Source organism: Lachnellula hyalina (genome assembly GCF_007821495.1).
Source record: "Lachnellula hyalina strain CBS 185.66 chromosome Unknown contig00078, whole genome shotgun sequence".
In the NCBI taxonomy this organism is placed as follows: domain Eukaryota; kingdom Fungi; phylum Ascomycota; class Leotiomycetes; order Helotiales; family Lachnaceae; genus Lachnellula; species Lachnellula hyalina.
In genome coordinates, this window is record NW_022157192.1 from 20,516 (window position 1) to 43,844 (window position 23,329).

Consider the following 23,329-nt stretch of genomic DNA (forward strand, 5'->3'; position numbering starts at 1 on the left):
ACTCGATCTGTTGGACAACTGGTAAAATTGAAGGTTACAGATGCACCGGTAGGGGCGATTTCGTCAGCGACGACTCGATTGCAGCAGGCCTTTCAGAATGCTACACGAGAGTTTGCTACATGGATTACAACGTTGACAATCAGGAAAGTGGCTTTGCGTCCGATTACTGGTATGGTCCTTTTACAATGGAAGGCTTTTGCAGAGACATGGGTATAAGCGTGCAGAGTTACCGGGCGGTATGTCGACTAGGCATACCAACTGAGCCAGATGACTATTTGATTTTCAGCTCGAGTTGGAGGCCAGGGCCATACCCGAAAATTTCTGGAGGTGGTTTGAACTAGTTAAGCAACACTTCATTAGTACTGGCATGGACTTTTAGTAAATCAATGTTTTGATCCTACAACTGCAATTCGGTCATGTGAGAGCCAGCAAGCTAAAACATCAAGTGAACAAACCAGGCCTTCGCCTGATAATCAGACCACTCTCCTCGTCAGTACCCCCGGGAGCACTTTCTCAGCATACGGACACTTGCGCGCCTTGATTGTGATATTCGCTCCATATTCCAGAAGCATCTTGACACCCTCTTCAAACTCGAGGTAAATAGCCATGTGCATAGGCGTCCAGCTGCTAAAATCATACGCATCAACATCCAGCCCCTGTTCCTGTTTCCGTTCCAGGAGCATTTTGAGTATCTCCTGTCTCTGGTGCAACACAGCCCAATGCAACGCGGACCGATCATCACAGTCCACCTCGTCTATGCGTGCTCCATGGGCTAATAGCGAGGCGACGGTGCTGAGGTGGCCCTCGATCACGGCGTAGATGAGCGGGGTGCGCCCGTCATTGTCTTTCTCGTGTAGGTCGGCGTTTTGCTGAATGAGGATGTTGAGGATGAGGTTGTTGCCGTTGCGCGCGGCGATGTGTACGGCGCTTAGCCAGCCATTGCCTTGGGTGGGTGCGGGTGGAATGTTGGCAAGCTCGGCGGGCTGCGCTGAGATGAGTGCACGTGGATGAGGACGGGGAGTAATAGTGCTAGTGATTGGGGGGTTTATGGAGGTGTGATTAGCAGCTGGCGAGGAGTGGAAAGGCGAAGCATCAGTTGTTGAGAATGAGATGTCATTGCTAGGGAAAATGCTGTCCATGGCATCAAGGCTCCATTCTCCGAAATCAACATTCTCTAGATCGGGATTGGCAGTGTCAACATGAGGGGCATTACTCTCGGAAGTAAAGGCCTCGGTAGAGGGAAATAACCCCGAATCAATGGAAATTGGAGTATCGATGGTGTTAATGCCCTGATGGAAAGCTAGCTCAGATCTGCCAACAGCATCAGCGGAGTTATGTTGTCTTTTTTCTATAAAATCCTATAAGAATGTGACGATAGTCTAATGGCAGCGAGCACAGGACTTACGACGGAATTTCCGCTGGGCAATTCGATTTTGCAGTCGACGACGTTCGATGGTGTCAGTTGGGAGCTGCAGCTGGATGCTCTGGTCCATTACTCTGAGTTTTGGTTCAATGCTAATGCTAATGCTCGATTTGACTTGTTCTGGCTAGCTGGAATAGGAAAGGTGGGATACCCTAGAGGGAAATTTGTTCGAGATTCCGAAGCTCTTTAGACAGGCTACAGTATTGTGTTATTTCTATTTGCTCTGGGGAACATTCATATGACATGAGATTGTGAAAACATCTATTAGTAATGCAGCGGAAATTCACCGCACAGCTGACTCAGCTTAGCTGAGATGTGGTTGGCGCTAGCAGTTTAGCGACGAATTGTTCTTCTCTCACATGGCGTCCTTTAGAAGGGTCAAAATTAAGAAAAGAGCTAAATCTATTGTTCAAGAAGAAGAGACTTAACGTATATTATCATATTCTAGCTTCTTTTTTATCAGATAAGTTGCAAGGAAAAGGTACGTCAAGGAGCGCTCCACTTACAGCTTTAAGCGAGCTTCCGAGGACCTCTGAACCACCCATTTCACAGGTTAAAATGCTAGCGCCAATTACTTGTTACTGCAGGTACATGTTAGAAATATATCATGGGTTTTAGTGCACACCAACTAATGGGATGGATCATACTCTTTTGAAGGCGCAAATGGAACAAAGCAAATATATAGTAAACTCACAGCCTATAGCACAATAAAACCAACTCCGTTTAAAGAACACATACTTTGAAAAGCGACTGAAATAATGACGATGATTGTCAACGGAATCCAGCATTGTGGCCAAACCTGGTATTTCAATAGCATCCATCATAGAAAAAAGGCAGCACAATACGGAGTATGATTCGTGATTGGGACCATCTGATTAGAGCCATCTACCATGGCACCTGGCTTCCATTGTATTCCCACAACTTGCCACCATGAGTATCCCTAGTCGCTACATCGATGATTTTGATCATCCCGTTAACACTATCCTCAGTGGTAATATTGGCCTCATTTATGTCGAATGCATGCGCGCCGCGGTTGCCTGTATGTAATATTAGTAGTGCTCGGGCATAAACAGCCTAGTAGTACACATACCCATGTCAGTCTGAACCCATCCTGGGTCAATTGGAAATGCAGCAAGTTCGGGCTCTTCTATATGCATGGCCTTGGTGAGGAAATGAAGAACAAGCTTGGTTGGGCCATATGCTGCATTTTGCATAGGAAGCATGTTCCTAAACAAACAAGACTCATTAGTCAGTGTACCATCATAACAATGGGAGAATTTCAAACTGCAAGGGAGTTCAAAGAACTGGCTTTATGAAAGGATATAAAACTGCTGGTACTCACTAGAAAACAGTTAGCCAAGCCTAACAATTCAGGAGACAGAGACTACCAACCGTAAGGTACCCTGCACTAGATCCTATGCTAACCCACATCTTCTTCTCGCTCTTCTTCAGCAATGGAAGCACTGCCTGATACAGCCAGACATTTCCATACACATTCGGCACAATATGGCGCTGCATGTCCTCGGTCTTCAATTCCGAGACCTTCGGCCATACATAGGCTACGCCAGCATTGGCAATGACGATATCGATATGATGGATGTCTTTCGAGGCGAGAAGCTTGACTGCAGCTGCTGCATCGGTTGGAACCTATAACCGAATTAGCAGGAATAGGCTGGAAGCTATCAACGTGTCTTCTGAGCATGGTTTTCTTTCGCAGATCTTGTAAGTAGCCTTGTTATCTCTCACGCCGTGTGACAAATCGCACGAACTCTAGAATTGCTACAGGACATAGAGGATATACAAAGACTCAAGGATATCCGTGTAAGTAGCAAGGAAGCTTGAAATTCCACTGTCGCTATACAGTACGTACCGTAGCATCATTCTTAACCACCAACAAACTCGTGCCATTGGCTGTAGGCAACTCAGCAAGTGCCTTAGATGTAGGGCCTTCAGGATTGCGGTTCACAGCAATAACTAGATGGTTCGGTTTGAGTAAGTACAATTCGAGAAGGCCTTTGCCAATTCCTCTGTTTGCGCCGGTGATGAGAACGATTGTTGGTGCCATTTTCATCTCGTAACTGTAGTCTTTATGAAGAAAAGGAATATGTATCGAAGAGGAAGAAAATAAAGGAAGTATCGAAGAAGATATATAACAATCATGGCATATAATGCTTACTTTGCATGTCTTCTACCTACGTACGTTTCGGCAGGCTTGGTTACGGGGTTTGAACCCCCTTTTGGTTTTATGGGCCTGTTTCATTATAGGAGGTTGGATGAGATATTTTGCGACACTAAAGGCGGAGTAAGTAGAAGTTTGACGGGTAATAGTACGTGGATTAAAACAATCCAACAGGGTTCTGTGGTAATAATCGTATGGAGGCTTACAAAAAGGGGTGATTATGCTTATGCGCTAATGCAGAAGTGCTTACCATGCATCTTTCCAGTGTAAGCGAGCTTAAGCGAGGGCTACCCCTAAATCTCCGTTGACTTTTAAATATTCTCTCTTATTGTATACCATAGGACAGAATACTGCGATCTGGAATAGTTGTCTTTGTAGAAACTGTACTTTCCTTCAGGGTTTTTAATCGGAGGCTATATAATTCCAACCATCATGAAGAAGGATAATATTACCGTAATGTTCTACAGGTGCTGCAAGCTTGGGAAGATCCATCTGAATCAAAGATTAGGACTAATATATGTCATTGATGGTAAAAAACATGAAGTCAGCTTGATATTCATTATATGTTAGCTCTCCAGATTCCTGTTTCTCCTGGAAATATATTGAATCATTAGTAAATAGAGGTTTCTGATAAATCATGTTATTGGGATAATACATCGGAGCGACTGTCATCAAGCTTATTTCGAGTCATATTTCAACCCATCCAGCTGTTTCTGCTTGCGTAGCGCTATTGCCAACGCCCACTGCGGATCCCTTGTCATTACCATTCTATCCATCATCTGTTGTCCGTCCTGTGAACACTTAACATTATCCAGAAACCAGTCTAACAAAGGTCCTTCAAACGACTCTCGAGTCCTGAGATAAGCTTCTAGCATTTTTGAGGTAAAACGAAAACGCGATTTTTCTTTTATAGCTTGGAGCAACTCGATTACCGTGTTCAGGTGTCTCTCCTTAGTATTCACCTCGATCAATTTGATCACTATTCTCTTAGCCAGCTTGATCTGGATATTTATACTGTTTTGTATAAGCCAGAGAAGTATGTTAAGACGATTTTCTCTGCTATATGTAGAAGGATACAATGAATTGTCTTGAAAGGCGACTCTGTTGATCAACTCTTTGGTGACACGAAATCCCACTTTCTGCTTCATGCGTTTCTGCTTTATGTGATAGAGTACTTTCATGAGTTCGGAGGGCCACAGTACAGGATTGTCGACCACGGTTATTAGAAATTTCGTGGTCACTTTAAGAGGTTTATCACCATGTTCCAGAACATGTATGATAATATGGCTTTCTGGAGACGCTCTAGCAACAGCTAGCAATAATCTCTGTGTGAGTTGTAGTTTCTTGTCATCCTTACTGTGGAACCTTTCTAGCAGATAGAAAATGTCGCTCCTTGAGGCTGCAGCTGAAATAAGGATCCGTTCGTTGATGACCAGCTGTGGATTTAGCTGCATCAAAGTCTTCGTTATAGGGTGAAGGGCTCCTAATGTCACCATGAAACGTTGTCTAGATTTAAGTTCCCTAAGTCAGAACTGCTTGAACTTCTGAAACAGAACCCTTACACGGGTAAGGGTGGACTTACAATACTTCTTGAGTTATTTCGGCTGGAGCACAATTCCGAATTAAACGTAAACAATCTGAATCATTTTGAAACCAATCTCCAGGTCTTCTCCCGATATGTTCCAAGAAATCCCATGAAATATGCAAATCATCATGGGATTTTAAGAACAGAAAGATCGTTTCCGATTCGTCAGGACTCCACCGCAAGATGGAATCATCGAGACTCTTCGTCAGGAGGATCTTAGCTCCCCATTTAATCAGAACATGAGTGACAAGAACCTGTATTCCACTGGTAGAGGCTAAGCGTATGGTCGCCACCGCTTTCTCTATCACAGCGGGTGTCAAGAGATGCTTTATGTGGCGCTCAGCTCCATTCGAAACTCTAGTCTTTCCTGGGAAGAATTCTTTATCAAAGGCCACCATTGGGTAGGGTTTTAGTAGTCTATTCCATATTAGTCAAGCAAACACTAGATGGTTAAGTGAATTTACCCTGAAACTTTCTGGCGGACGGCATTGCTGTCGAAAAGGTTAGCCTTGAATAGATTCTGACTCTTGAAGAGGTACGCACTGTAACATAAGGTCCACTATAACTGCAGGTTCTCTCCATTCAGACCCAGAAGTCTTCCGAATGCAGTAAGCATTAACGGCTTGTAATAGCATTTCCTCAGTCACTGTACAAAGATTCTCGTGTAAGAGAAAATGCAATACAACGAAACTCCCGTGGGAAATTGCATGTTTTGCTAATAGCGTAACGACGTCCGGTGCCAAGTTCTGGGTGCCTTCTGGCAAAAAGAGCTCCCCTGTGCGTTTCAAGCTTTCAAGGTCCTGGGGAAGTATCGACTTTGCGGATAACTGCATACTCGATGGAAGGCGCCCCGAGTCTTGCATATAAAAGATAGTCAGTTTGAGGATTTCTGAAAATCCTCCTGCGCAAGCATTAAAGAGAGATGATAGATTCGAGTTGATGGTCCTCGGTACTGGTAAAATCTTGTCTAATGACGGATTTTGAAACAAACTCGAGAAGTCTGCTCGGGACAGTAGGCGAGTAGTATGTTTCAAGAACTGAGCCTTCATTCGCTCATCACAGCTAGTCGAATGTAAATGATGGAGTAGCCAAAGGTCAATGTAGTCCCCAATCATTTTTATGGGTTTCGGCCCATATTGATTCCACCACTCATAGGGCTTGCTTCTCTCCGCCATGTCGATGTGTTTCATGCAACATATTGCGATAGTAGAGTGGGTGCTCTCATGGTTGAATTCAGGTAATTTTTCGAAAAACTCCCGAACACTAAGATGCGCAAACCGAAATATATCGAGAGTCTTGTCCAAAACCACAAGGTTACAGCATATATCCAGAATTGTATTCGAGGGCATGGCGGAAGAGAATCCTTCCTCGTTGTCCTGGACTAACTTTATAAATTCCGAAAGCAGGAGATTTTCTTTTAGACGCAAAAGTAAGCTGAATGTATTCCGCGCTAATACCTTAGAGATACTGCCGTGATTTGCCGCTATGCGCTCATATATATCTTTGTATAGCACTTCCAAGCTTGGTGGAATTTTGCCTAGATGGTGTAGGATATCCTCGTCCGTTTTTAGGGTTGTCAAATGTTGAAGCTGCATGCTAGCCCACCGAAACCTTGAGAGTCTGATTAGCAATAGACCTGAGATTCAAGATGGTGTACTTACATCCCTCCTGCATCTCTTGACAACTTTTTTGTTATCTCTGCTTCGAGTGCTTTCTTTCCCCGGCTGTTTCTCAATAACGTCCCCCTTTTCACAAGATTCGTCGTTTCGCTCTCCACGAACGCTTCAATGTCACCTTGGTTTTTCGTGGAAGAGATTTCAACATTTGGAAACTTGTTCAACTGATACATGATCTCCCCGTCCTCTCGACTAGATATGAAGAACTTTACCAGACCTATAAAAAAAGGCGAGTCAATATTGGTTTTCAGGTTTGTTGCATCATTTAAAAATCTGATGGCACTAAAAGTTTTTTAAGTCCAAGGCCGAGTAAGGCTTCTCAATAGTCTAAAGACGAATCAAAAAAGAATAAATAATGGCTTACACGCAGAAGTGTCAAGTGTGGCTTTAATGAAGTCGAGAAGGTCGATTCGAGTCTCTGGAGTACATTCATCAAGGGCATCAATTATGATAAACGCTGTTGGGTAGAGGTCAAGAAGTCCAGATATCAACTCACTGCTGTCTTGGACGTCCAGTGAGGTAGATGTCGCGCCTTGAACTTCCTCCTCGGCGTACTTCTGAACAGCTGGTGGTAATAGTGGGGATATTGGATTGACACTAGCAAGTTGTCGTGCTATGCTGCCAAGTATTGCATTAGAGTCTGATCGAAGTGGCTCCGCTGAGTTCCGTGAGCAGTAAAAGTATGCCGGGCGAGGGATTTGATCCTGGATAGCGCATTTCACAGTGTCCTCGATAACAAGTGATCTATTCTTTGACGTTAGCCAAAACAGTGATATGGATTGCTAATTACTTACGTTAGTTTGCTCTTTCCAGACCCAGGGATACCATGCAGCCAAAGTAATGAAGAAGCGCTATCATCCTTCCAATCCTTGAATGTTCTGTCTTCAAGTAGCCAATGACCGGTACCAGACAGCATTTGCCTCTTATTCTCCTTGTGATGCTTCAAGTAGGGTATTTTCTCGATATCCGACATCCATTTAAGAATTTTCTGTCTCTTCGAATCTGTGCAGCATAGTTAACATCAGCATTGCCTTTGTGGTTGAGAAAAGCGAATTGATACCTTCGAGGTTATCTTGGATATTCTGCAGCTGTATATGTATTCGCTGTAATGGTTTGTTAAATTCTCCCAATGCCTGTTTCAATTCTTGATATCGAGAGCATTCATCTGTAGCAATCAGTCTCTATCTTCTTTCTAGTCTTAAATCAAAGGATCAGTGGCATTTACCTTCCCTACAGATCAATACGGCACATTGATTAACATCATCTTGATCCCTAATTATATCATTCAAAAGTCCTTGGAATTCCCTCTTGTCCCGGAAGGTGCTGGACATCAATCGAACTATGGGTAGGGTACGTATCCTTAACTTTATGACCTGAGAAGAAAGGGGCACCGAATCACGAACCTGCTTTTCTTCGATTAAGATAACTTTTAAGCTTTGACAAGCAAAGAAGAATGGCGCTGTACAGTCGAACGAGTGCCGATTCGAGTTGTTCCACGGCAGCAGCAGTTCCGTCGACGTAAAGCTGCTCGAGGATCCTGCAACGGCACAAACACCTTGACACAACTTCAATGCTCTCAGCCACGAACTCGTATTTCTCAATATCATTGACTGTTGCCTGTTGTAAACTAAAGTTAAAATGTTGTAAAGTCTATATGACAAGAGGGGCACACCTGGAGGAGAAATCGAACCAGTGCCCAAGGTAGAGCAGCATGGCCAGGGTCATACTGCACAGCTGTGTCTCCAACCTGTTTAAATAGATCGATCCATTTGACGACCTTGCCAAACAAGTCTCGCAAAATAACTTTCTCTCCACTTCTTCGTTTGAAATGCAATCGGTTGTCCTCGCATTTCTTCTGGGCGTCTTTGGCGTCTGTATGGAGGCTAGATAAAGTTTCCAGCTTATCGTAGCTAAAGTTTATGTTTGCTTTATCTTCAGCACTTAAATGCTCGACAGCTTGAGCCCACATATCATTGTTTGAGCGCACATTCAAGCCTGTCGATCGAATAGATCCGAGGCTCAGCCTTGTAATCTGCTCGTCCATGGTGAAATATGGTGTGGTTGCCGGTGTAGGATCTTTGCACCGAGCTATCAAGCAACTGACGGTGCTCAGGGTACTGAGAAGTTGAGAAGAGGCATCTCTTTGCGTGTGTATTCTTATAAACGTAGATTAGGCTAGTTGAGCTGCCAACTCCGAAGATCGAAGTTGCCTGTGCATGGCCCCCAAAGATGCCCCACCTTCCTGTTTTGGTAATGGGCATTGCTACTTCTACATATAGCTATTAGTTTAACATGATAGTATATGCCAAAAATACATAATAAGCAGCACTTATACCTACCATAGTATCTTCTTCTTCTCCCCCATATAAATAGTTCATCATTTTTTGTGTTTTCTTTGCTGTCTAGAGCGGTTTGCCGCTTAGAATAGGGGTCCACCACCTCTGTCTAGTAAGAGTATAAGAAGGGGAAGCATAGGACTTTGGTATCAGAAACACTGTTCTGTGATACAATTGTATATTTTATATAATCTTCGCCCGAGTTCAAGCACTTGAGATATGTTTATAGATTAGATAAGATAAGATTAGATCGTACTGTTCACGGGGTGACGTCAAGACACCTCGTACCTGGAAATGTAAAGAACAAACTTCACTGTCGACTGACTCGACAAGGCTATTAGTTGTGCCACGCAACACAACGCAACACAATGGATTGTCTGTATTGTTCTATAAAATGGTCTCTCCCCTCCTACTCCTGTCAAGAACGATAACTCTCAGCCAAAATGGCAGCGTTCACGCATCTCTCTGCCACAGGCCCCGCGCCTACTTACCTCGAAGTCGCTGCTGTATATCGACAAGAATTCTATAAGCAAGTCGCAGAAGGCTCTCTCCGCCCTATAGTCTTCCCCTACCACCTCTACGGCCTCCTCTTACTCCTCACCTACCTCTGCATACCACATACGAAGCGTCCATACCTGTACAAGGCGAGATGGTTGGTTCTCGGGGCCATTGCAGCATTTCAGTGCAAGACATTGTGTGATACCAGCAGTGCTAGTATTACTACGGCATTTGGGGCTGGTCTGGTCTCTGCATGGGTGCTTGTGTTAAGTGTTACGTGGTTGGTGTTCTACAGGCCGCAATTCGACTCAATGAGGGTGGAATTCAGGATGGAGAGTGGGTTTGGCAATGGAGGCAGAAGGGCAGAAGGAGATGGTGAACAAGCTGATACGTATAGAGACGCTGTGTTTGTCAAAAACTCGCATCTTCGGCGACGGAAAGGGGCAAATGGATATACAAACGGAGAGGCGAAGGAGGGAGTACATGGTAAGATTAGCAAATTCTGAGTACAAGACTGTCTCATTTCTGCCGAGACATTGTAAAGCTTACTTCTGTTTTCTAGAAGAGGCACCAAAGACAGGGTCACTTCACCTCTCGGAGTACTATTGGCAGTCGTACCCTGACAAGGTATGATATTGGCGCGGGACCTCTCTGGAGCGCCACTTCAAGGATGTCTTATGGGTCCCAGGTCATTCTTGTACATTTCACTAGCTAACGTCTACAGCTCAGTGAACGTATAGATTGGGTCATGGACCATTTACTCAATTTCCGTGGGCCAGGATGGAATTGGGCAATACCAATCCTGCCTACGTATCCTCCCTCTGTGAAGCAGGCACTTGGAGAGAATCCCAGCGTTGAATCTAGGACTGGAGTATCTAGAATTGGATTCAAACGTCTCGATACACGTAAACAGCTCTTCTGGGATCGAGGCAAGAATGCCGCACTACTTTTGGGACATTAACAGCAAAGCTAACTGGCCGTAGTTCCGCGCTTTGTAGCAGGCTATTTCCTCCTTGATGCTACGAAGACATTCTTGATGAAAGATCCGTATTTTATCTTCGGCCCTACTACCTATGATCCACCACTGTATTTTCAAAACCTCTCTCCGTCCGCATTGTGGATCATCCGTCAAACTACCACCGGGTTTGCGCTCATCTTGGCCCTTGAGGTGGCGTTCTTGACCGGATCAATTATGCACTGTCTTCTCCTCGGGCCCAAAGTATTAGGTCTCAGAGGCCATGCGTGGCAATACTCGACGAACTGGGGATCTGTAAGCAACGTCTTGAACAAGGGTCTGAATGGCTTTTGGGGCAGCTTCTGGCACCAGACCTTTCGCTTCGCATTCGCTGCTCCTACGAACTTCCTTATCAAGAACAAATATATCGAAGCACGATCGGCCGCCGCTAAGATTTTGGGTCTCTTCTTTGCGTTTGGGATATCAGGATTCCTACATCTCGCTGGATCCGTCTCTCAGCTGCCGCAGACTTATCCTTGGAATTCGATGACCCTATTTCTGCTCCAGCCGTTCGGCATCTTGATGCAAGCCACCGCCTGCTCATATCTACGCCCCTTCATCGAAAGGTTCCCGAAAGCGTGTAGACAAGTAGGAAATCTCTTGTATACAGTACTCTTCCTCTTCTCAACCTGCTGGTTGATGGGCGATGACTTTGCAAGAGGCGGGGTGTGGTTGTTCGAGCCTGTTCCCATCAGTCCATTGAGAGGCTTAGGCTACGGGGTTGAAGGAGATGGCTGGTGGTGCTGGGGCCATATTGGAGTTGGTTGGTATACGGGGGAGCATTGGTGGGAGAGTGGGATTGCGTTTTAACGGTCCATGTGATATGAAGAATATAGACGGCCTAGATGGTTCTTGGTAGCGTTGGAGTTTGCGGTTGCAAGTTTAAAAAAAGCCTTGCTGGTAATTTCGCATAAGCTACATCTAGTAACTCATAATACTCTACCTCGAATGAACAAGGCTAAATCCGATGAAAGGCGGTTCTTTCAGTACATTTACCACAAGAGACAATAGCGCAAGTGCCGAAACTTGATGACTTGAATTTTCGTGACTTGTCCTCATTTTGATTAAAGTGTTTAATACGGCTACTACTATAAGAATTCGTCATTATATATACTAGTCGCGTCCGAATTAGAGATCCTGTCAGTTCAATAAGTTGGTAGTCACATGCCTGGTGACTCACTGACCCGCCTTACCCCCCTATCCAAAGGGAATATAATATGTGTGCACGGGCCATATCGCATAAGTTTAAGGGGTTAGGTTACCGTTACTACCTAGGTACACTACACATAAATCCTATGGGATCATAGGAGCATCTGCAAGACTTGAGATTATATTCTAATATTCTCGTCCTTTATATAAGCAAACTTGATCAAGACTTATCTTATACCTCAACTTTCTTACTAACAGTGTCAAATTGTCGCTCATTACTACCAAAGCCCCGCTTAACTCCAGGCTAACACTCACCGGCGATTCAGCGTTTCCTTGGTATATACACGTTGCCAAAAGAGCACACCAGCGACCGTTACTAGCGTAAGAGGAAGCGCCACAGCCCAATAAACCCAGAACTGCTCAGAAACTCTCCAATGCTGTGGCTCGGTACTGGTTGCCGGCGAGAAGTTGAAAAAGCTGGTGCTGAATAATGCCTAAGAGGAATTAGCAAGGTGGTGATAAGGATGGACGTACGACTAACGCAAATGAACGTCCCGGGCAGGAATACAAGTCCTAGGATTGAGATGGTCTTCATGGATGCACTGTCTACTTGTGTAGATTCTCCGATACGCACGGCTATGCGACTGTCGTGCTGAGCAACAGTGTTGAATGCCTAGTGAAGCATTAGTGCTGTATAAGCGTTATCTTGGATGGGAATACAACTAGATTGATCTCGTTCTTCAGCCGTTCTTCAAGGGCTTTTGATCTTAAGCTTAAACACTTGAGTATTGAAACCTGTGAGCGGAAAGCCATGCTAGTTTGTCTGGAAGCTACCCTTGTTGCTGGTGAAAGTGACTCGTTCTCTTTGTAGAACAATTTGTGTTCTTGAGTAATATCTGTCATTGTTTCTATAGCCATCGCTATAGTCTCGGAGGAATGAAGCACATGTCGAGCAATCTCATGCATGTTGATATAATCTGGTCGCGGATCTTCAGGACAGGTGCGATTCTAATAATAAGCGTTTTCCGTTAATATTAAATCTGATTAACACTTACCTGCTCAAGACCTCTCACAAGATCACGCCATGCCCATACTGTCTTATCATAGAGATCAATGATATTTTCGATCAATACGACGTGGAACCAGAAAGGATTCCCAAGGCTTGGGGGGTGAGATAGCAGTATTGATTGCCGCATACACCGCGGGAGCCCAAAGCATAGAATGAGAGTTGTATTTGAGGGTGTCCAATATGTGAAGAACGCTAGTTTATGCCAGCCGTAGGATATACCATCTTGTGGATAAAACAGTCGTGGATTTTGTTTGACAGGTTCTTTGATAAGAAATCGAAATTGGCAGCCTACTTATTAGTATATACAGCTTTCTCGTGACTTCGCCTTACTAAAATGTTCCAACGCTCCATTAGAGTCTCTTGTTTCTTGACACCCAAAGAAACCACTTGCAGCTTCCGATAAGGACTTCCAGAAGACTAAAGGGACCTTGAATCGTCCTGAGAGCTTCTGAGTGTCTTCTGTAGCAAGTTCCGGGACCTCGGGAAAGAAACTACTTAGATTAGTTGATGTTATAGTAGATCGTTATATAAACTTACATAACAAGTGTCTTGGGTATAGTAACTAGCTTTGTCCGTTTAGCAGCAGCCAGCGTCCGACGAATCGCGGAGTTATCTTACATTGCAAAGTTCCTCTACGGAGAGCTGTCCCGGAATCCAGCTATTGTTTCCTACCCGGGTCAGATAAGATTCAATATATCGAGTATTAGGGCTGAACCGTATTGAGTCGATTCATATGCTAGGGGCTCGGCGCCACTTAGCCGGTTATCATCGCATGTTGAAAATGAAGTTTCATCTTTGCCATATGTACGCAAGGACATTTCACAGAGGATGGCGCGCTGATTTAATCTTCTTTCTGTATGATCTTACTTTAATGCATAAATTTTTGTTTCTCTCAGATAGCAAAATATCATAATGAAGGTCGTCAGAGAACGATTTTCTATTAATATACATACGGAGGTACAGCGCTTAACTACGGAAGTACAGCGCTTAAGTATTGTTACAATTCGAAAATAACAGGGGTTTTAGAGCGCACTTTAAGCCTCTTAGGGTAGTGCTTATAGAGCCTTAGTGTAAGCTCTAAGCCTCTAAAGGCAATACTTACAGGGGCCGTAATTACCATAAGTTCCCAATTACGAATCGAGGGGTGAAAGCACTAATTTAGAATTGTAACAATACTTAACCGCTGTACCTCCGTACTTAACCGCCGTACCTCCGTATGCAGGGGCAGGTGCGGTGCGCAAGGCCGAGTGGGTCTAAATGCACTCCGCCACACCCAAGCTTTATCAACGCAGCTGAGACTGAAAGAGCCCAGCCAAGGTGACAGGGCGTCGCAGCCTCAGAGCTATACACTCACGAATAAGGCACAGGTAAATTTCACAGATACCATTTAGAGTATCCTACCATGTCGTATAAATACCAACAGTACTTAAAATACCAGACCCTTTATGTTTAAAGTTCATTCCCAGCCTCAGAAGTATGTAATGCTAGTGATATAAAACCACAGCCTCATAAAATCACTGAGGGTGCTGCCTAAGATGGTATGCTTAAAAGCTATTGAGCCTAAAAGCTCACACCCATCCCCAACCATATTAAATGTACCAGGATCAATTGGTTCATAACCCAGTACGCAAGGTTGATACAGCCAATGCACGAACCCAGTTCTGCCTGATCAGCGGTGTTAGGTTTCATCCGAAACCTCTCATGCATATAAGACAACATACCTAGGTACTGTAGACGCCCAGCCTCGTGAGGCTGAATCTCGATGACTTATAGCTGCCCCGACCTTGTTTTCGGTCGCCATTTCCCGTTTTCCATTTGTACGTGAGCTGAGATATCAGCGTGCTACATTGCACTTGCTCCCATCCCTGACAGCTCTTACGCGATCGAGACGACAACCTCACCCGAGTATACTTTCGCCCTACCATATCCTCTCACGAACAAAAGTGAAAGGACTGACCCAAGTATTGGATTCCGTCGCTGAAGCACACGCATTCAATCTGCCTTGGAGACTGCCCACCAGTGAGTATGTCAAATCCCAATGACTATACTGTCGGCTGGATTTCTGCAATCAGTACGGAATATGCAGCCGCACAAGCTTTTCTCGACGAGAAGCACGACGGGGCTGACTGTCTGTCAATGCATGATAGCAACGACTACACACTAGGCAGAGTTGGAAGACACAATGTTGTCATGGCAGTCTTGCCTGGCGGGGAATGCGGCATATCTTCTGCATCAACCGTCGCAAGCCATATGTTAAGCAGCTTTCCCAATATCAGAATAGGTCTGATGGTCGGCGTCGGCAGCGGTGCACCCAGTCAAAAGAACGATATCCGTCTAGGCGATGTCGTGGTCAGCGCTCCTCTGAATGGAAAGGGTGGCGTATTACAGTACGATTTTGGGAAGACAATACAAGACCGGAGCTTTCAACATACGGGGTTTTTGAATCAGCCACCTTCGGTCCTGCGGGCGGCGACGAATGGACTCGACATTCAGTATAAGAGCGACGGGCACCAGCTGAAAGAAGCAATCAGTGAGGTTTTCGAGAAGAAGCCTAGACTGCGGAAGACATACCAGCAACCTGACCGAAGTAACGATATATTATATCGAAGCGACGTAACACATAACAGCGAAGAAAGTTGTGCTAAGTCCTGCGGAGATGATCCATCGCGTTTGGTGTTACGACCCGATCGGACCGAAGAGGAAGATGATCCGACAATTCATTACGGCTTGATCGCTTCGGCAAGCCAGTCGATGCAGGACGCTTCGGTTCGGGATATACTGGCAAAGGAGAAGGATGTTTTGTGTTTCGAAATGGAAGCGGCAGGGTTGATGAACCACTTTCCATGCCTAGTCATCCAGGGTATATGCGACTATGGAGACACACACAAGAATGAGGAGTGGCAAGGCTATGCAGCGATGGTGGCGGCGGCATATACAAAGGATCTCCTAAAACGGATTGCTCCGAATAAGATCGAAGCTGAGAAGAAGATTGGAGATGTTCTTTCTAGTGGTCAGTAATCCTTGGCTATCGTATCAATACAATATCGAGTTCCTGATCGTGTATAGTCTATGAAAGTCTTGCGGCAGTAACGTCCAGATTAGACACAAGGCTAGAGAAAAAAGAAGACATCGATGTACTTGACCCTCGGCATCCTTTCTACCATGTTCCCAATCGCCAGATCCGTAATTTCGTGGGTCGAGAAGACACCTTAGGGAAGATCGACGCCTCTTTCCCGTCAAGCCCAGGCCCTCATCACGTGGTGTTACGCGACCTCGGACCCGAGAACTCCGAAACGTTACTCTATATGAACAACCTTGCAAGCACTTATTCTGAACTGGGTAGTTTGGAACTAGCGGAGAGTCAGGAAAGAACCCTCAGTCCAGATCACCCAGAAACCCTTCTTACTATTCACAATTTAGCAAATCCGATTCGTGATGCCGGAAACTACGAGGCCGCCGAAAACATGTTTCGCCGTGCGTTGGTAAAGCGTGAAGAGCGTTTTGGTCTAACACATCGAGATACGCTTATTTATCTGCAAATTCTAGCTGAAATTCTCGAGTGCCAAAATAAGTTCGAGGAAGCAGAGCCAATTGCTCGTCAGGTACTAGAAGGCTACGAAAAGCTGCCAGGGCCTGAGGCTATAAAAACACTTAGAGGAATACTTTTCCGCCAAGCCAGACTGCATGACACAGAATCGATGACGCGCCGTGCATTAGTTGGAATGGAAAGGAAGCTCGGTAAGGAAGATCCCGAAACTCTTGGCGTACTCAGCGACCTCGGACGTATACTTGGGGACCAGGGAAAGGATGCAGCCGCGGAGGAGATGTTGCTCCGAGCGCTTGAGAGGTCGGAAAGAGTGCTCGGTCGCGAAGATTATACCACCTTAAGCATAGTCTGGAGTTTGGCAATTTTCGAAGTACGACGGAAGGAATATACCAGGGCGGATGCTCTGTATCAACGTGCAAGTGCGGTTTCCGGAACACGCTGGGGGCAGAGCGTCCAGAGACTATCAAGTGCGCGAAGGAGTATGCTAGATTTCTTGAAAAGATGGAAGAGAGGACAGAAAACGCCAGTTCATCGGAAGGGACGGCGACTTCTGGGTTAACAGATGAAGAGGACCACAATAACAGTGCGGGTGAAGGTTTAGGAGATGATTTAGCACACGCAGACTTGTAAAGAAGCAAAAGGATAGGAGCAACACTTTCCATGAACATCTAGTTCGCTGAAATGAGCGTCGCTTCTCAATGGAGCACATAGAGACAACCTTCTCAAGTACGTCCTTGTTTCTAACCACTATGAACGAAACTGATATTTGGTCCTAGATATTGGAGATTTGAATGAGTGGAATGCAGAATTGAAATGGACAGCTGGAGAAACAATTCTCTCGGAAGGTTTAGGCGGCTGAGATAGGACAATGTCAGAATAAGATATCGTCTAAGAATGATTGCATGTGCAGTTCCCAGAACAAAAGGTCTCTGACGAGTAAGCTTGCCAGGTCCTATTCCAACTCAAGTTTAACTCATATAATATTTTACGGCCTTGCCTAGTATGATACTTCCTTGGGCTAGACACAAAAAGCGGCACATGCTCTTCTCGACGTGTAACGTCCCACGCCACTTGGCACATAATAAATTAGTGGCGAGACTTTGCCCGAACTTAAATATATATGAAAAACTGTTTTCGGAAACCGGAAAACTTTGCAATGAGAGGTCAAAGAGGATCAGACTAGCCAGACTGTACCATCAACACCTTGTTGACAATATCTCGTCGGCAATACATGCGTTCTTGTGAGAAGCTACTTGCCATCCATGATAGAATATGTGTTGAGGTATCACAGGGGTGATCACTTCTTACTAGCTAGTAAGACTTGATACTGGTTCTGCGGTTGTTGCATTGTTGATGAAGGACGAGGTTGAGGTTAGGTTAGGCCTCTTCGCTTACGCCCCTTGCGCTAAGTCACATGACTACAAAGTTCCATATTGTCCCGACAATATGCCGGTACTCACAAAATGCGCAACAGAGCCAGAGAAACTTCTCATATATAATAGCGAATCATAATTTCATTGGTCACCAACCTACATAAAGGCATTCCAACCCAAAGACTCCACCGAACAAATAAGAGAGTCCCACAAATCAAACCCTCAACGGCAAAATATGCTGCCCCAGAACCCCTCTCCTACAAAGCGGACACTCCGGCTTCTCCCTAACCCAGTCCCCAATACAAGCCCAGCAAAAGACATGCCCACACCCCACCACACTCGGATCCTTCAACTCCTCCAAACACAACGTACATTTCCGTTGCTGCTTTCCTTTGACCCACTTCATGACGCCATCATCTCTTAAATCATATCTCGGGTTATTCAACACGGTTGTGTGTGTCACTTTTCCCACGTCGGCGCTAGGGTGCAGTGGCGAGGCGAAAGATGATTCGAACAGTAGTTCGTTATTGCTGTTTAAGTCTAGGTTTATCTCGACGCCGCCGGACACCACGGCTGTTCCTCCTATCATGGCTTGAGGGTTTGCCGGTGCGGGGGTGTTGAGGGTGGAGTGTAGATGAAGCCAAGTTTGGACTGTGATTTGTAATACCAACAACACCCCTAGCACTTCATATCCAACTCTTGCCTCTGACGGCGCGATTCGCTTGGTGAAGATATAGCGTAGACCCCAGATCCGCTTCGAGAGCTGATAATAGGAGCCTGTGAAGTAGAATACGGTGAGTGTTAGGGCGTGGATTGGCGAGGGTGAAGTGATGGTTGAAAGGTGGTTTAGAAGGTATGATTGGATTCTGAAGGAAGTTGAGCTTTGTTGTTTATGGCGGGATAATCTCCGCAGGTTGCTTTCGAGTTTCGTTCGGATTCGTGAACGGAATGATGGGAGGACTCGATTTAGAGAGTACGGAAGCAGTATTGAGGTTACAATATACCCTGCGCGTCTTGATATAGCAGGCAACTTGAGCGTATCATCTTCGACTTGTATTATATCGCAATACTCCTCCCCCAACGTCCTGTTCCCTATAAGCGTCGTTAAGCCTAGATATAGGAGCTCGGAAAATGTTCGCGCTTCCGAGGTATATGTGTGGAGGAATCGTGCTCCATAGAGGCGTCTTAGGAGATTCGACAGGTGATTAAGCAAGACCCCTTCGAAGTATGCATCTTTCTGGTGGGAGCGGATGATATCGGGCGCTGCTGCGAATGGATAGTTGTACGATGGAGCTTCCGCCGCTTTTTCCGATATTAGATCTCCCATGTTTGAAGCTTTTCCTCCCACCAAGACACAGCTTTCAAGCGAGTTGTTGAAATAATGTATATGTCGTTGTCAGCGGTCGACCTCGGCATTTCCTTCCAGCCTTGCGCTAAGAAGTGTGGCTGACGAAGTGAAGTGTGGCTTGACAGCCAAATATATTTCTGACGAAACACCTACGTATCCCTCTGGAATCTTAACGGAATGTACTACACCTCACAACCAGCAAAACTCAACATATTATTTCTTTCACCTCACCACAGTCACTCCTTGATTAATTCGCCCCCTCGATGCGGCGTTGCTTCCTACGGTAACAATGGACGGTGACCCGGCTGTAGAGCCAGAATTGGACTCTTTCAGTCTTACGCTTCCGCTACCTTATAGGGTTGCGTTGATTATAGTATTAGGTATATCTCTCCTCCTCTTCTTTCTGCGTATGTCTGCTAACAGGAAATAGGAGTTTGGGCATGGGGCGCAAATCTCCATTATCTCTCGCTCGTTAAAATCGTGCGTCTCCCCCCTTTCCCCCCTCAGGCGCAAAGCATCTAACACCTCACCCAGGACGTCCCCTCCCTCCTGCAATACCCAGCGCGACCCTCCCCACGAACAGACACCCCACACCACCTCTCAACCTACCGCCTAGCTACCCTCCTCAGCATCCCCCTCGCCATCTCGCTGCTCCTCTTCTGGGCCCTCTCGCACCGCAACCCAACCCTAGTAATCTACTACGACTTCCTCCCAATATCCTACCTCTGCCTCATCCCCGCCATCTTCCTCCTCCCCCTGCGCCGCTTCTCCTCCAGCGGGCGAAAGCGCTTCCTCACCACCCTGCGCCGCGTCAGCATAGGCGGAATCGCACTCGCGCACGAAGGGAAATTCGGCGACATCCTACTGGCAGATGTGCTCACATCGTACGCGAAAGTAATCGCAGATCTCTTCGTCGCGCTCTGCATGTTCTTCTCCTCCAACGGCTCCGCGACCAAACGTCCAGACCGCGGCTGCGGCGGCCAATACATCGTGCCGATCGTCATCGCCATCCCGTCACTCATCCGATTCCGGCAATGCATGATCGAGTACCTGCGTGTGCGCGCCAGCAATGCGCGGAGTGGGGGCCAAGGCGCAGGAGGATGGGGCGGACAGCATCTGGCCAACGCGTTGAAGTATTTCAGTGCCTTTCCCGTGATCATCCTCTCGGCGCTGCAGAGACATCTAAGCGTCAATCACGAGAACATCGGCCTGACAGAAACAGCCGTATATCGCTTCTGGGTCCTCGCCGTGGTCGTGAACAGCTTCTACAGCTTCTACTGGGACGTAGCGAAAGACTGGGACCTGACGCTCTTCTCCGCGCACCGCGCCAGCGCCTCGCACCCCTTCGGCCTGCGCGCACGCCTGTACTTCCCCAGCACGCAGCTCTACTACGCCGTCATCGTCACGGACCTCCTGCTGCGCTGCACGTGGAGCTTGAAGCTAAGCCCGCACCTAGACCACTTTGCCGATTTCGAGAGCGGCATCTTCCTCATGGAGTTCCTGGAGGTCGGCAGGCGGTGGATGTGGATCTTCTTCCGCGTCGAAACGGAGTGGGTGCGGAATACGGGCATGGGCAGTGGTGGCCTGGGAGCCCCGGGTCAGGATGATGTGCTTCTGGGGGATTACGGGAGTGGGAAAGAGGACGATGAGTGAGGAATGGCCCTCGGTTTTGTGTTTTTGGAAGTGTTGGCGGCGGGTTTTTGTATGATTGATACATCCGAGTGCATAGGCTAGCGGGATCAGGAGTTTGAAATGTGGCGACAAGAAGGGATCTGATATTGAACCAAATACCCGGTTTTGTTTTGTACAAGTAGACAGACGAGTATTGATTATTCTGGAACTTCCACCGGTTATACATGGAACCAGACTAGACTTGATGTGAATACAGATCTAAAAGTAAATTTATTCTCTGATGATGATGAACCAAGCTATGTAGAACCCTTAACGCCACATCTTTACGGACCGCCGCAATTCACCCTCCCAGTTTCCTTCCATGCTACAAATAGTATCCCTCTCCTATGCAAAACGCCTTCTAAACGCCGAGACCCCGTCTTTCAAATGCAAGATTCTCGTCATCAAGTACAAATAAACCCATAAAAATAGACGCGCGACAGAATCATGGCGGCCGAAACTGATCACTGATTGGCCAAAGCCTTCTATTGACCCAAGAGCGCGAGACTGGCAAGGGAGGAACTTCTGGCGCTAAGTGTCCAGGGTTGAAAGTTTAGGAGGGGTAGAGGGCCGAGACGAGAGATCAAAAGCGGTGGATAATAGAGGCTTCTAATCTTCGTCGTATTCCTTATCCTCTCTTGCCCTTCCGGGGCCTTGTCCGTCTTTCCGAATTGGAATCTTGATGCCCTGAGTTGCGAAACACTTACTGAGGTTCGTGCTCTCAACAACACCCGGAAAGCGTTTAGCAGAATATACGGTGAAACACTCAGAGAAGCAGGCTGCGAGGACTGGAGCTCTTCCGGTGTTGATTGTCATGGATTGACCGTTAACTGGCTGGCCTCCAGATGTTGCGGATGTAGGCGAGCTGCTAGGCACGCCAACATTGACAAAGGAGAAACGTAAACTGCAAACAGGTCAGTAAAAGGCGTCTGAAAAACATGACTGGATTTGCTATACCGGAAAGTGCCCTCGGTCCTGACAGACAAGTCTTGCAAAACGAACCAAATACCAATCCGATCATCGGGATCCGTCAAACGAAATGCGCTTGCCGCTAAACTGCCAATCAAATTCCGCGTGAACATGCCTCCCGGTGGAGTAGTGTTCACAGGCATCCGTTGCAAATTCATATCAGCAGGTGCATATTGTCGACCTCCATATGATTGTGAAGGTAATGGCTGAGATGCGATGGGATAATCCATGCCTGCTTGGATTGGAGGCCCTTGATAGTACATTTGCGGTTGGCCATGACCGTTTTGCGATTGATATGGAGGTGGACCATTGGTAGGTGGGGGATAGCCAGGATGATACTGTTGTTGTGTATTATATGCAGGGGGAGGGCCTTGTGACGGTTGTGCGTAAGGAGTTACTTGTGGGGGCCCAGGGAATGGATTGTAAGCTTGGGTTTGATACGAAGGTCCTTGACCATGTTCAAATTTGACCGGTGCGCCGCCATGGACAGGTAGGTTGCTACAATAGGCTGGTGCACTAGTTTCATGTGCTACTTGTGCATAAGAAGCCGGTGTCCCTAAGGCGATAGACGGGGAAGTCTGTGAATGGCGGACGAGGTTCACCTCTTTGTTGCCAGCATGATCCCAAAGATCCACATTCAAGACGAACATGCCATGATCAATGTCACTGCAAGAAAAGTCAATAATCCGAGATTTGTAGGTTCAACGAGACTTACTTCACGTCAATCTCCTTGCCTGTGATTACATCTGATATGATCAGTCGAACACATGGGGGAGGAGTAATAGGACGTCGATCCTGTAATATTGTGAGCTGAGTCCAAATTCCAGGGAAAGACAAGACAATATATATATATTCATCCACTAACCTTGTCTCCAAAACCGCACATTCGAGCGCGCTGGGGCTGTTGTACTACCTTGAGTCTATAGCCGCATGAGCAGGTTTTCAGGCTGTAGGAAGAGCGAATTATGTCCCTTGAAGAAAAACTCACTCGTATTTCCATCCATTATCAACGCAAGACCTAGGCAATGGATCTATCAAGGCAGGTTGCGTGCCAGGTTGTAATGGTGCAAGGGCTGTCTCTGCGTGAATCTTCTCGGGGATAGCCGCTCTTGTAACTGCCAGCGGGTTGTATGGATCACCGTAGGGCTGGCTGATCTGCGATTGCTGGGGGACTGGCATACTGTGCTGCGAAATAGGATACTGAGGGCCGCCCGCCGCAGGACGGTAGGCGGCGTCTGGGATGTTCGATATCGACCCGCGATGCATGTCGTGGGGAGGGGATGCTTGTGGAGGATATCCGGTGCTCATCGTGACTTGAGCATACGGCGTGTTCATCTTGACTCGTGAAGCTGAAGGTATAGACGCAGACGCAGCGCGGTCAACTGAGTTTGGAGCTCGAGAGTCGAGAGAAAGCTGCCAACGAGCTTGCGTCGAGACTAGCACCAGACCTCAGTCGAGCTTCCTTTCTCGCCGCTAGTCCGCAGACTTTAG

At 46.5% G+C, this 23,329-nt stretch overlaps 8 protein-coding genes across 8 annotated transcripts; 2 read left to right on the forward strand and 6 right to left on the reverse strand.

Annotated features, from left to right (window-relative positions):
• Positions 1 to 473: 473 nt before the first annotated feature.
• On the reverse strand, positions 474 to 1,493 carry Tanc1 (the record flags this gene model as incomplete). The annotated part of the gene is made up of 2 exons (XM_031149238.1): positions 474 to 1,348; positions 1,406 to 1,493. The coding sequence occupies 2 exons, from the start codon at positions 1,491 to 1,493 to the stop codon at positions 474 to 476; spliced, it is 963 nt and encodes a 320-aa protein (XP_031004852.1).
• An 815-nt stretch (positions 1,494 to 2,308) lies between these two features.
• aflD_3 (Norsolorinic acid ketoreductase) lies at positions 2,309 to 3,494 on the reverse strand (the record flags this gene model as incomplete). Its single annotated transcript, XM_031149239.1, has 4 exons — positions 2,309 to 2,460; positions 2,514 to 2,707; positions 2,826 to 3,070; positions 3,294 to 3,494. The coding sequence occupies 4 exons, from the start codon at positions 3,492 to 3,494 to the stop codon at positions 2,309 to 2,311; spliced, it is 792 nt and encodes a 263-aa protein (XP_031004851.1).
• Positions 3,495 to 5,180: 1,686 nt separating this feature from the next.
• Positions 5,181 to 8,907, reverse strand: HET-E1_9 (Vegetative incompatibility protein HET-E-1; the record flags this gene model as incomplete). The annotated part of the gene is made up of 9 exons (XM_031149240.1): positions 5,181 to 5,604; positions 5,652 to 5,678; positions 5,731 to 6,798; positions 6,849 to 7,080; positions 7,228 to 7,607; positions 7,658 to 7,865; positions 8,267 to 8,400; positions 8,452 to 8,480; positions 8,536 to 8,907. The coding sequence occupies 9 exons, from the start codon at positions 8,905 to 8,907 to the stop codon at positions 5,181 to 5,183; spliced, it is 2,874 nt and encodes a 957-aa protein (XP_031004850.1).
• A 735-nt stretch (positions 8,908 to 9,642) lies between these two features.
• Positions 9,643 to 11,522, forward strand: LHYA1_G004279 (uncharacterized protein; the record flags this gene model as incomplete). Its single annotated transcript, XM_031149241.1, has 4 exons — positions 9,643 to 10,183; positions 10,260 to 10,324; positions 10,422 to 10,602; positions 10,681 to 11,522. 4 exons carry the CDS (start codon positions 9,643 to 9,645, stop codon positions 11,520 to 11,522), a joined length of 1,629 nt encoding a protein of 542 aa, XP_031004849.1.
• Positions 11,523 to 12,172: 650 nt separating this feature from the next.
• On the reverse strand, positions 12,173 to 13,748 carry LHYA1_G004280 (uncharacterized protein; the record flags this gene model as incomplete). Its single annotated transcript, XM_031149242.1, has 8 exons — positions 12,173 to 12,355; positions 12,403 to 12,534; positions 12,582 to 12,869; positions 12,917 to 13,218; positions 13,261 to 13,421; positions 13,468 to 13,496; positions 13,549 to 13,598; positions 13,646 to 13,748. The coding sequence occupies 8 exons, from the start codon at positions 13,746 to 13,748 to the stop codon at positions 12,173 to 12,175; spliced, it is 1,248 nt and encodes a 415-aa protein (XP_031004877.1).
• Positions 13,749 to 18,064: 4,316 nt separating this feature from the next.
• PEX10 (Peroxisome biogenesis factor) lies at positions 18,065 to 19,177 on the reverse strand (the record flags this gene model as incomplete). Its single annotated transcript, XM_031149243.1, has 1 exon — positions 18,065 to 19,177. One exon carries the CDS (start codon positions 19,175 to 19,177, stop codon positions 18,065 to 18,067), a length of 1,113 nt encoding a protein of 370 aa, XP_031004878.1.
• Positions 19,178 to 19,487: 310 nt separating this feature from the next.
• erd1 (ERD1-like protein) lies at positions 19,488 to 20,851 on the forward strand (the record flags this gene model as incomplete). Its single annotated transcript, XM_031149244.1, has 3 exons — positions 19,488 to 19,578; positions 19,629 to 19,678; positions 19,733 to 20,851. The coding sequence occupies 3 exons, from the start codon at positions 19,488 to 19,490 to the stop codon at positions 20,849 to 20,851; spliced, it is 1,260 nt and encodes a 419-aa protein (XP_031004875.1).
• Positions 20,852 to 21,478: 627 nt separating this feature from the next.
• Positions 21,479 to 23,173, reverse strand: VEL2 (Velvet complex subunit; the record flags this gene model as incomplete). The annotated part of the gene is made up of 5 exons (XM_031149245.1): positions 21,479 to 21,773; positions 21,827 to 22,504; positions 22,554 to 22,633; positions 22,704 to 22,785; positions 22,827 to 23,173. 5 exons carry the CDS (start codon positions 23,171 to 23,173, stop codon positions 21,479 to 21,481), a joined length of 1,482 nt encoding a protein of 493 aa, XP_031004876.1.
• Positions 23,174 to 23,329: the final 156 nt, after the last annotated feature.